Genomic DNA, 13279 nt, shown 5'->3' on the forward strand with positions numbered 1-13279 from the left:
CAATTTATTAGATTGGGACTTAAACCCACAGAATCTGAACGACGAGTGCTCATACTGAGCTTTAGAATACACCAATTGCAGCCTGTTTGTGATCAGCTAATTCAGAAACTGAACCTTGTGCATTCCTCACCTGCGTAGCTCAGTCACATACTCGGTTGCTTATTTCCTGGTGACCAATCAGGTCATTGGATTTTAGCTGCTACCGCTGCATTGGATTTTTGTCCTTATCAAAACTGAGAAGATATCGAGCTAAGAAACATGCTACGCAATGACAGATAAATAAATTACAATCTGGGTAAGATCTACATAGACCATTCTGTACGTATTCATATATTTACACCATTCACATAATTGTCATCCACAAATATTGGTGTTTATAAATGTTGTAAATGTGTGGCCGTTTAATGAACCCAAACAGGGTTATTTTAGGCACAAATGAATGAAAAATAATCAGTACGAACTATTATAAACCATTTTCTCCAACAACGAACAAACAGCAGGCAAAACATAATCACGTTTAGATGCAAATAAATAAATTGTATTTATCCATCTCATCTACGCGGCAATCCAAAGAAAGCTCTTCGCCTCAATCACTTATTTCCGTCATTGTTGTTACGTGGCCAAACTACAAATGTAGAACATAATTCATGTTGGGTTCCGGGCAGTCTCCCAGAGTTCCCTTGCAGTTGACGGACAGAATGAAAATCATTATTCCTATGCTCTGAAATAAAAATTCGGCATTTGTCCCACTTGAACATTCTTAAACTTCCCACAAGTCAGTCAGAGTCAACACCAACTCTGAACTGAGAACGGGTTATCAGAATGATACCGGGGATTAGGTGGTTAAATTACAAGAACTTGGGCCTCTTCAGTCATGTTCAGGATCCCAGTTCTGATGAAAGGTCGAGATCTGAAAGGCTTCTCTCTCTTTGCAGAAATACTGCCAGAACGGTTAAGAATTTCCACCATTTTCTGTTTGATGTTAGATTTCCAGCATCCACGGTATTTTGCTGTTGGGTTACGCTCACTTGTACACAAGATTAAGATGTAATCTGATCGAAGTGTTTGAAATGTTAGGAAGGATTTTACAAGACAGAGATTACCTTTTAAACAAATTCTTCTGGTGGGGAATCAAGAACGAATGGGCACAATATTTAAATTCAGACTCCGCTTTTTAGGAGCAAAACAAGAAAACACATTTTCACAAAAAAAAGCTAGTAGAAACTTGAAACTTTCTGATCCCAAATTGCGTGGATGCCAGGACATTCGGAACTTTCAAGGCCGAGCTAGATCCCAAATTGCGTGGATGCCAGGACATTCGGAACTTTCAAGGCCGAGCTAGATCCCAAATTGCGTGGATGCCAGGACATTCGGAACTTTCAAGGCCGAGCTAGATTTTTGTTCGGTGGGAATATCCGGGGACATGCATCAAGGATGGATTCATAGTGTGGAGGTACAGAATAGCCATGTTCTAATTGAACATCGGGGGAGGCTGGAGGGGCTGAATGGTCTACTCTTGTTCCGAAATCTCTCCTGGTATTGTCATGCTAATAAGCGGTTGCTAATTAAAGAAAGGTTTAGTTGTAGCAGGCAAATCCAGTCTCAGTTACTTACCATTCAAATACCAAATATCAATGATTTCCATGTATGAAGAAAACAATAATCGGTGTTTTTAAGTTAAAAAAGCGAATGCCTCCAAATTTAACCTTTATTATCCGTTCCTTTGTTCTTTGTTGTTCTTGTCATCAAAAAAATGGTATAACCGTATAAGTTCTCTCCCAGTTGCACCCACTTAAATAAACACAACTTTACAAATAAAGGTTACCCACGAGACATATTTCTAAGTCGTTATTAACATTTACTCAATTCTTCAATATTGTACAAATGTTCAGGCTCAGCCCGGCTCCTGCACAGCGGTACGTCAGTATTTTAAATCATTCAAGGTGTATTTATCTGTTTAATTCCATAGATTACAGCCAGTATTTAATAATCCTTTCTCCATTTTACATCGACCGTTCCTCAAAAGGACACACCGGAAACAATTATATTACATTAAGATGTAAAATATCATTCCCCCAAGCAATAAACATAGTCTAATAGCAATAATTAATAATTTCTGGATAATACACATTTGTATTATTCACTATCCTCCGTCCACAGATACCGTCAGACCTGCTGGGATTGTGCAGGATTTTCTGTTTTGGTTTCAGATTCCAGCAAATGCAGTGATTTGCTTTCATTCTATATTATGTACTATCCACTGCATTTGAAAGGGTTAACTGTGGGTTGTGTTCAACCAACAACTAGTGGGTTCTGAAGTACTTTTTCCGGCGGATGGTTTGGTGTCCACACGAATATCACTGTCAGACTGACAAAGCTCAGTAATTGTCCCTTTACTGTGATCACCATAAAACAATTAATCCGACCTCTGGGGAGGGGGGCGGGTTGAAAATACAAACGGTTTTCGCGCTGTCCTGCAACAAGGGACTCGGATTTAACGCCGGACCTCGTTAAAAGCTGCATTTCGGAACATTTGTCCAGTTGTGTAAAATTACAGTTGAGGTGGCGCCAATGAATGAGAAAAGGGCGCAACGCGAAGTATTAGAGCAGATTAAGGAAACGAGTAGGTCTCTGGAGGCGGCGGCTCTTTAAACGTAGCGCCCTGGTGGTGCGCAGATTGCCTTGCCTTGAAGGCGCCACCTCTGGCTGTTTGGAAAGGACATTAATTGCCCCTTTTCTGCTGCAATTAAACATCTCCAGGGACGCCTATCCCGTAGAGACGGGAGTGGGGAAGAGTTTGATTGGGCGAAGCAAATAACGGTGCACCTTCCTGCTATAAGACTAACAAACATCCGTCCAGCCGACAGTCATCTCATTGGTTACCTTTAGGTTATTTAAAATACAAATTATCAACTTACCAAACGTATGATTGGTAAGCCCACTGAGTGTGAGCCACCCACACAAAAAAACAAGTCTTATTCATTGATGGTAAATAGAATTGTAAAACAAATCTCTGTTTTATTATTTTGACCGAAAAACAAAACAGTGGAAATGCAAAATGGAAGAAAAGTCTTTGGAGAAATTTATCCGAATAGAATGGTGGAATTGCCAATCCGCACTTCTGGCAAAAAACAACCAAGAGTTGACAGAAAGGTACGCACCCCTGTCCAACCAATGTTTAAAATTGTCCCTCAGTAAAGAGGAGAGGCAAGTGAGATTTCTCTTTTCAAATTGATTGTTAATGTTGGTATTAATTATGCTTCATATTTCTGTATAAGTAAACTCCCAGTTAACATGTAGTTTTCTCCATGGTGACACCGATTGTTTTAGGAAAACCTGTATTTTTAATATAACCTTAGGTTAGTTAGAAATGGACAAATCCGCCATCGAGATAAAAGTAAATTACTGTGGACGCTGGACTCTGAAACATAAACAGAAAATACTGGGCAATCTCAACAGGTCAGACAGCATCTGTGAAGATGAAAGGGAGCTAACGTTTCGAGTCTGGATGACCTTTTGATTCAGCTTTGACAAATAATCATCCAGACTCGAAACGTTAGCCCCATTCCCTCTCCACAGATGCTGTCTGACCTGCTGAAATCTGAAAGTTGAGTGTGGGGTTGATATTTTCGTTTCGAAGCTCCGTCTTTGTACACTTCTGAATGCTGATTATTGCTGTATTTAAGTAACATACACATTTTAATATTTGACGTATAGTTAGTAAAAAATACTGCTTTTTATTATCTTTAAATTGCCATTCTCCTGCGGTGTGCAGAAGGATCACCAGAAGGTCAACGGGACGAATTCGCAGGTGACCATTTATTCCCAAGCAGCAACCAACACACCAGACTCAGGTACAGGCAGCAGGTTTTAATCCAGTCTTTGGACACGCAGATGTACATCGTGTCATCTTTATTCAAACCTTAGACCGCTTTCTTTTTAGCATTCGTGACTATAGATGAAACAGTGTGGCAGGATCTGGCAGATTGTACATCCAGTCTACACCAGGAATCTTCAAATGAACCCGCTCCGCAGGTGAGTGTCGCGGCTGCGTTGTTCTCATTCACCTTTACGTGTGTGTGAGTGAGTAAGTGAGTGAATATGTTGCTGTCAGAGAGCGAATGGGTGTGTGGGGACTTGTGAGTAGGCGACTGCCCCAGTGTGTGATTCAGAGTGAGTGAGACAGTGAGAATCGGAGCTGCCGAAATGAGAACAAATGTGAAAGTCTGAATTGGGGGATGAATGATCATCAGGGAGTGTGCATGTGAATGAGAGTGTACGTGTCTGTGTGCATAACTGGATTAGTGAAGTTGCGAGAGTGTGCAACGGAGTTTACTAAATAGGTGAGTATTCATGAAGGAGATTGCACATGAATGTGTGGATGAGTATCTGTGAGCCAGCTAATGTATGTAAGGGTGGTGAGAATATATGAACAGGCGAAGGTATTTATAAAAATGCATGTGAATAAAAAGCTAACCCAGAATGAGTGACTGAGTGTCTGAATGACTGGGTTGTTTATTCTTTGTGTGAGAGTGAGTGGCTTCACCGATTTGTTACAGAGCAGAAGGAGGCCATTTGGTCCATAGTGTCTGTACTGGTTCTCTGAATGAGAATGTCTCCAAGTGCTCCCCCCCCCCCCACCCCACCCCCAACCTTCTCCCCATAACCCTGCACATACTTTCTTTATAGATAAATCTAATTCCCTTTGATTTCCTTGATTGAATTTGCCTCCATCACACTCTCAGACTGTGCATTCTAGACACTAACCATCCACTGCGTGAACGTTTTCCCTAATGTCGCTGTTGCTTCTTTTGCCAATTACTTTAATTCTGCGCCCTCTTGTTCTTGATCTTTTCACAAGTGGGAACAGTTTCTCCCTATCGACTCTGTCCAGACCCTCACGATTCTGAACACCTGTCCAATCTCTTCTCAGAATTCAACATTCTCCAAGGGAAACAGTCCCGACTTCTGCAATTTGATTTGATTTGATTTATTATTGTCACATGTACTAGTATGCAGTGAAAAGTATTGTTTCTTGCATGCTATACAGACAATGCAGACCGTACATAGAGAGGGAAGGAGAAACTGCAACGTTTCATTTCTGCACTCTCTGCCTCCAAAAAACAATTCAAATTAAAATTGAATCCAATTCATGGTCCCCCAAAATTAGTGCGAGCTAACAAAAGTAGGCATTACAACTGATTTTAGGCCTAATCCTACTCTTGATCTTAGCCAAAAGGCCGAAAAACAATCAAACTCTATTTTTTGAAGGTAACCGTTTTTCAGCTATCGTTTTTCCTGGAGCATTTATTTAGTCTAGATCTGTTTTTACCCAATTGAATGGCTTTCCACCATGTAATTACTCTTACTCTGGATTTTTCTTTGTCCTTTTCCATTGCCAACCAAATGAAACAATGAGAACTGTTCCTTACATGTTCTCCGTCCACATGGCTCATCCCATTCTCAGGAACCAGGTCTGGCAATGCCTCCTTTCTCATTGGACTGGAAACATACTGTTGTAGAAAATTCTCCTGAATATACTCTAGAAACTCTTGCTCCTCGCCAGCCTTTACACTGCAACTATTGCCTATGTTTGGAAAATTAAAGTTACCCATTATGCACTGCTGCCTCACAGCACCGAGGTCCCAGGTTCGATCCTGGCTCTGGGTCACTGACCGTGTGGAATTTGCACATTCTCCCCGTGTTTGCGTGGGTTTCGCCCCACAACCCAAAAATGTGCATGCTAGGTGGATTGGCCACACTAAATTGCCCCTTAATTGGAAAAAATGAATTGGGTACTCTAAATTTTTTTAAAAAGTTCCCCATTATAACTACTTTAGGGGCTTTTCACAGTAACTTCATTTGAAGCCTACTTGTGACAATAAGCGATTTTCATTTCATTTCATTTATAATTCCTGCACCTCTCCGTAATTTCCTTGCAAATTTGTTCCTTTACATCCTTCCATTTTTAAAATATAAATTTAGAGTACTCAATTATTTTTACCCAATTAAGGGGCAATTTAGCATGGCCAATCCACCTAACCTGCACATCTTTGGGTTGTTGGGGTGAAACCCACGCAGACTGGAGAGAATGTATAAACTCCACACAGGCAGTGACCCAGGGCCAGGATTCGAACCTGGGTTCTCAGCCCTGCAGTCCCAGTGCTAACCACTGCACCATATGCTGCCTTCAGCTTACATCCTTCCTACTAGTTGGTGGCCCATAAGATACACCAGGCAAAACTGGTCCAGTCTTTGTAGGTCTGATTTCACTTAGTGCCAGTCCCAATGTCCCAGGAAGCTAAAACTGTTTTATCCTCCTTTTTCTAAACTTACTTGGGTATGTTACTGGGATCAATCCGGCGATTACTATTTTGAAGTCCTGCTTGCCATTTTCATAACTCAAACCCTAAATTCTGACTGCAGCACCACATCCCTCTTTGTTCCTTTGCTGTTTGCACCAATGTGGACCACAACTGCTGCCTGTTCTCCCTCCCCACCCAGGGTGTTCTGCAGCCTTTCAATGACATCCTTAACCCTGGTCCCAGGGAGGCAACACGCCACCATCCTGGATTCATGTTTGCAGCTACAGAAATGCCTATCCCATAACTGTTGAATCACCTGTCAGTAGGCTAATTCTGTGTAAGTAGTATATTGATTCAGTTTGTGTATGTGTGAGAGAAAATGGCTTATTCTATGCTTGCGAGTGCTTTATTCGCTGTGTCTATGCATATATAATTATGTGCACAAACCATCGCTTTTGTCTTTTATTCTGTTTAATTATTTTGACCATGTTATTACTTCAAATTGGAAAAATAAATTCCATTGTACAGATTAGACAGATGTGAGAAATCACATTTAAAATATGTTTTGTTAAAATGTTCATTTCAGAAAGAATATTTAATTATCCCTGATTATGCATGTTTAAATTATGGAATACATGACAAAAATAAAAACAAAATCAAGTGATTTGGACCTCCTGCTTTCTAATTGTCTTTATTCAGGTTGATGGTAGTTATAGTTTTTGTCAGTTAAAAGTGTTTGGCTTTGAGGACCACCAACTAGGAAAGCTGCTGAGTGATGACGGAGCTTAATATACATAACCAAATGAAGTTTAGTTTAAAGGACCTTTAGCCTAACACATTTCTATTTTCACATTTATCTAATATCAGTGTTACACATGAAAATAACATGTAAAATTAAAATTGTCAACAGATATTCTGAACAATTGATCCTTCATTCCAATCCAATACAGCAGCAAAAGCTCAAATATTTTGAAGATTATAATTTGAACATGCATCAGAATTTAAAAAACATCATTGATCTTGTAGTTCAGTCTAAATGTTGCAGGAGAATTATCAGTCTATCAGTGCCTAACACAGAAAGCACATGGGACAGTAAAACTGCAAAAAATTAAAATTCATAAACATTGTGAGGCGACTTTCCCTTGTATCACTCATTCTCCAGAAACAATGAAAATGGAAAGGATTAGAGATCATTTATGCCAGGTCTTCCTCTCCATTATCCAGTCCAGTACTGCATTTCCAGCATTGCCTTGAGGACGCCTGAATAAGTGTGCAAACATTATGAATAAAAGGAGGTGGCAGGTGGAGTTCACAGCTGCTATGCATCACCTTCTGCTGCTGCTGTCTCTGGGGTGCTCACACACAGTGCTGTTGAGGATCTGGGCAGTGGATGGGGGCAGTGGCAACGTAATCATGCAAACTCATTGCTGACGTGCTTTTCTCCTGCTACTTTGCTTCATAGCATAAATTTTGGGCCTAGAGACCTTCTAGCTGTTGCTGTCCAGCAGCTGTAGAAAGGCCCCAGAGGCTAGTGGCTTGGTCCAAAGACATGCAGGTTAGGTGGATTGGCCATGCTAAATTGCCCTTAGTGTCCAAAAAGGTTAGGAGGGGTTATTGGGTTACGGGGATAGGGTGGAAGTGAGGGCTTAAGTGGGTCGGTGCAGACCCGATTGGCCGAATGGACTCCTTCTGCACAGTATGCTATATTCTATGAATGCCACATCAGGCTTGTCATGCCTATAGTTAAAATCTTGTTTCCTCCCACCTATTCCAAGTGTAAGCTCTTGCCAGGTGAGAACCTGTGCCAATGGTAGAAACCATTGTTCTTTATGTCTCTTATAGGTGTAGTCAGTGTACTACCAAGGTGCTGTTCCTCACTGGTGTCTAGTGATGATGAGAGAGGTAAACTGGCCTCTAATTTATATTGTTTTATTGTCACTGTATTCTAAGTAGACTGTTTAACAAAGTAATCCATGTAGTGATTCTATAATTTGTTCAACTAATGATAGTCATCAGGGAATATCTATTCTGGGCACAGCGAACAGTATAAATAGGAATAGCGCTTGCTAAAAGGGTGGTAATATTTTGGGCCATTATATTTAGATGTGGCATTGTGATTTTGATTTTTTTTAACTTCTGGGATGCAGTAATCGCAAATATAAAATGTTGTTAGAATGACCAGTTATGAGGGCAGCACGGTGGCACAGTGGTTAGCAGTGCTGCCTCATGCCGCCGAGGTCCCAGGTTCGCTCCCGGCTCTGGATCACTGTCCGTGTGGAGTTGGCACATTCTCCCCGTGTTTGTGAGGGTTTCGCCCCCTCAACCCAAAGATATGGAGGGTAGGTGGATTGGCCACACTAAATTGCCTCTTAATTGAAAAAATGAGTTGGGTACTCTAAATTTTTTTTTTTTAAACAATGACCAATTATGGTACATTGAATAGAAGTACAATTTTGTTGTGAAATAAATTAGATAATTCTTACGTTAATGCCACATTTCACTGTGCATATGCCAGTAACTCATTCAACCACTGTATGTGATTGAAGTCCCCTTGACTACTGTCCCTTGTTACAAGGACTTCTAATTTCCTAATTTATACAGTACACTGCATTATCACTACCACTACCATTTGGTGGCCTGTAAACAAATCCTATCAATGTTTGTGACCCTTGCTGTTTCTTAGCCCCATCAAAACTGATTCTGATATAAGATCCCCTGTCACTAATGTACTCATCACATTCTTTATTAACAGTGCTACCTTACCTTTTGTCCCTTTTTGCCTATCCTTCCTAACTGCCAAATACCCTTGAACATTCAGTCAGATTCAAAGTTCTTGCAGCCTGTATGAACGAAAGCGGGGGCTGCAGGGTGAATGAATGAACTGACCATATATGTCATTGTGGTACAGGAAGCGATTCAAGCAGGGGAATTTAGTAGGAATTAAATAGTAGTATGGGACAATATAGTAACTGAGATAGACACAGTTTTCTGTAGCCAAGAGTGAGAGTCCAGACCGCTATGCTGCCTACTGGTGAAAAGGGCTGGAGAGGAATTTGCACTGGGAGGGGCAGATTAAGGGATAATCTGAGTGTGGCAGGATGGGACAGAATGTAGAAAGTTAAGAGTATGTGAGCAGTTAAAGCCAAAGGTTGCAAAAATAATTAGAAGACAGAATTAAAGGCATTCTATCTGAATGCACACAGCATTCACAACAAGGTAGATTAATTGACGGCTCAAATGGAAATAAGAAGGTATGATTTAATTGCCATTACGGAGATGTTGCTGCAAGGTGACCAAAGCTAGGAAATGTATGTTCAAGGTTATTTGACATTTCGGAAGAATCGACAAAAGAGAAAAGGAGGTGGGCAGCATTGTTGATAAAGGATGAGATTGGTATATTAGTGGCAGAGGATCTTGGATCAGAAGATCAAGTTGTAGAGCCAGTTTGGCTGGAGCTAAGAAACAGCAAGGGGCATCAAACTTTGATAGTTGTTGTCAGCCATTAAACAGTGGTGGCGATGTAGGGCATGGTATGAATTCAGGAAATTAGAGGCGCATGTAACAAGGGCAATACAGTAATCATGGGGCAGTAATCTACATATACTCTGGGTAAACAAAATTAACACTGATGCTGTGGAGGACAAATTCCTGGAATGTATTAGAGATGGTTTTCTCGAACAGTACACTGAGGAACCAAATAGAGAACGGTCTATTAGCAATCTAGCACTGTACAATGAAAAAGGTTTAATTAATAGTTTAATTGTAAAGCAGCCTCTAGGGAAGACCATAATATGATAGTTTTATATTAAGTTTGAAAGTGATGTACTTCAATCCCAAACAAGGGTCTTAAATCTAATCAAAGCTAACTACAAATATATGAGGGGAAAATTGGCTGTGGTAGATCTGATGATAGATAGGCAATGGCTAGTATTTAAATAATTAATACATTGTTTACGACAAATTTACATTCCTTTGGTGCACAAAAATCCAACAGGAAAATACAGCCATGGCTAACAAGAGAAGTTAAAGGTTGCATTAGATCAATGGAAGAGGCTTATGAAGTTGACAAAAAAAGTAGTAAGCCAGAGGATTGTGAAGATTTTAGAATTCAGCAAAGGAGGACCAAAAAAATATTTGGTACTCTAAATTTATTTTTTTTTAAAAGAAAGAGGTGGCTGTAGAGATTGTGGATGCTTTGGTGACCATCTTCCAAAATTCAGTAGGTTCTGGAACAGTTCTTGCACTTTGGAAATGGCAGATGTAACCTCACCATTTAATAAAGGAGGGAGAGAGGGCAGCAATGGCGCAGTGGTTTAATACTGCTGTCTCACGGCACCGAGATCCCAGGTTCAATCCCGGCTCTGGGTCACTGTCCGTGTGGAGCTTGCATATTCTCCCCGTGTTTGCATGGGTTTTGCCCCCACAACCCAAAGATGTGCAGGCTAGGTGAATTGGCCACGCTTAATTGCCTCTTAATTGGAAAAAATGAATTGGGTACTCTAAAATTTATATTTAAAAAAAAGAAAGGAGGGAGGGAGAAAACCGGGAACTACAGATCTGACAGCCATACATCAGTAGTAGGGAAATTATAGTATCTATTCTAGAGGATGTGACAACTGGATGCCTGGAAAATAATGGAAGGGTTGCACAGAATCAACATAGATTTATGAAAGGGAAATCATGTATAATTAGCAAACCTGTTAGAATTAATTTGAGGATGTAATCAGCAGAATAGATAAGGGAGATTGAGGGGATTTGGTGTTTTTTGATTTTCAGAAGGCTTTCAATAAAGTCCCACACAAGAGGTTAGTAAGAAAAATTAGATCAGATGGGATTGGAGGTTGAGAACTGATTGACGGACAGAAAACAGAACAAAGAACAAAGAACAAAGAAATGTACAGCACAGGAACAGGCCCTTCGGCCCTCCAAGCCCGTGCCGACCATACTGCCCGACTAAACTACAATCTTCTACACTTCCTGGGTCCGTATCCTTCTATTCCCATCCTATTCATATATTTGTCAAGATGCCCCTTAAATGTCCCTATCGTCCCTGCCTCCACTACCTCCTCCGGTAGTGAGTTCCAGGCACCCACTACCCTCTGCGTAAAAAACTTGCCTCGTACATCTACTCTAAACTTTGCCCCTCTCACCTTAAACCTATGCCCCCTAGTGATTGACCCCTCTACCCTGGGGAAAAGCCTCTGACTATCCACTCTGTCTATGCCCCTCATAATTTTGTATACCTCTATCAGGTCGCCCCTCAACCTCCTTCGTTCCAGTGAGAACAAACCGAGTTTATTCAATCGCTCCTCATAGCTTATGCCCTCCATACCAGGCAACATTCTGGTAAATCTCTTCTGCACCCTCTCTAAAGCCTCCACATCCTTCTGGTAGTGTGGCGACCAGAATTGAACACTATACTCCAAGTGTGGCCTAACTAAGGTTCTATACAGCTGCAACATGACTTGCCAATTCTTATACTCAATGCCCCGGCCAATGAAGGCAAGCATGCCGTATGCCTTCTTGACTACCTTCTCCACCTGTGTAGCCCCTTTCAGTGATCTGTGGACCTGTACTCCTAGATCTCTTTGACTTTCAATACTCTTGAGGGTTCTACCATTCACTGTATATTCCCTACCTGCATTAGCCCTTCCAAAATGCATTACCTCACATTTGTCCAGGTTAAACTCCATCTGCCATCTCTCCGCCCAAGTCTCCAGACAATCTAAATCCTGCTGTATCCTCAGACAGTCCTCATCGCTATCCGCAATTCCACCAACCTTTGTGTCGTCTGCAAACTTACTAATCAGACCAGTTACATTTTCCTCCAAATCATTTATATATACTACAAAGAGCAAAGGTCCCAGCACTGATCCCTGTGGAACACCACAGAGTCGGTATAAATGGGTCATTCTCAGGTTGGCAGGCTGTGACAAGTGGGGTAACACACAGATCAGTGCTTGAGCTCCAGCTATTAACAATCCATATAAATAATTTGGATGTGGGGACCAAATGTAATATTTCCAAGTTTGTTGGTGACACAATACTAGGTAGGGATGTGAGTTGTGAGGAGGATGTAGAAAGGCTTCAGGAGTTTTAGAGAGGCTAAGTGAGTGGGCAAAAACATGGCAGATGGAATATAATGTGGAAAAATCTGAAGTTATCCACTTTTGTCCGAAAAACAGAAATTTCTTAAATGGTGAGAGATTGGGAGGTCTTGATGTCCAAAGGGACCTGGGTCGTCTTGTTCATTATTAACTGAAAGCTAATATGCAGGTGGAACAAGCAATTAGGAAGGCAAATGTTATCATAGAATTTACAGTGCAGAAGGAGGCCATTCGGCCCATCGAGTCTGCACCGGCTCTTGGAAAGAGCACCCTACCCAAGGTCAACACCTCCACCCTATCCCCATAACCCAGTAACCCCACCCAACACTAAGGGCAATTTTGGACACTAAGGGCAATTTATCATGGCCAATCCACCCAACCTGCAAATCTTTGGACTTGGTTAATTTGGCCTTCACTGCAAGAGCATTTGAGTACAAGAGTAAAGATGTCCTGCTGCAATTGTACAAAGCCTTGATGAGACCCCACCTGGAGTACTGTGTATAGATTTGGTATCCTTACCTAAGGAAGGATATATTTTTCACAGAGGGAGTGCAGTGGAGGTTCACCAGACTGGTTCCTGGGATGACGGAATTGTCCTTTGAAGAGTGATTGAGGGGACTGGCCTGTATTGTTCAGAGTTCAGAAGCATGAGAGGTGACCTCATTGAAAATTACCAAATTCCTACATGGCTCAACAGGGTAGATGCAGGAAGGATGTTTCCCCTGGCTTGAGAGGGGGGGAGGAGTAAGCATAAATCGTGCAACTAAAATAATCTTCAAAAGTTACCTTCATGTTTTAAACAAAATTCAAACTGATCATTAGTAATTGCAAATCCATCAGTTGAAACTGAACTGTTTAATTTCCTTT

The 13279-nt window shown here is 41.2% G+C and overlaps 1 protein-coding gene across 2 annotated transcripts in view; it reads left to right on the top strand.

Moving 5' to 3' along the window:
• The first annotated feature begins 2900 nt into the window (after positions 1-2900).
• Positions 2901-13279, top strand: part of mcidas (multiciliate differentiation and DNA synthesis associated cell cycle protein) — a 30152-nt gene continuing 19773 nt past the window's right edge. Inside the window, exons 1-3 of one of the 2 annotated variants that reach the window (XM_072497953.1) lie at positions 2901-3153; positions 3776-3854; positions 3944-4035. In XM_072497953.1, the coding sequence (XP_072354054.1) occupies positions 3052-3153; positions 3776-3854; positions 3944-4035 (273 nt within the window). In that variant the 5' untranslated portion in view covers positions 2901-3051. The remainder of the gene's footprint in view (positions 3154-3775; positions 3855-3943; positions 4036-13279) is intronic. The other variant, XM_072497951.1, reaches the window with a different exon arrangement.

Source organism: Scyliorhinus torazame, chromosome 3, assembly GCF_047496885.1.
Source record: "Scyliorhinus torazame isolate Kashiwa2021f chromosome 3, sScyTor2.1, whole genome shotgun sequence".
Lineage (NCBI taxonomy): Eukaryota > Metazoa > Chordata > Chondrichthyes > Carcharhiniformes > Scyliorhinidae > Scyliorhinus > Scyliorhinus torazame.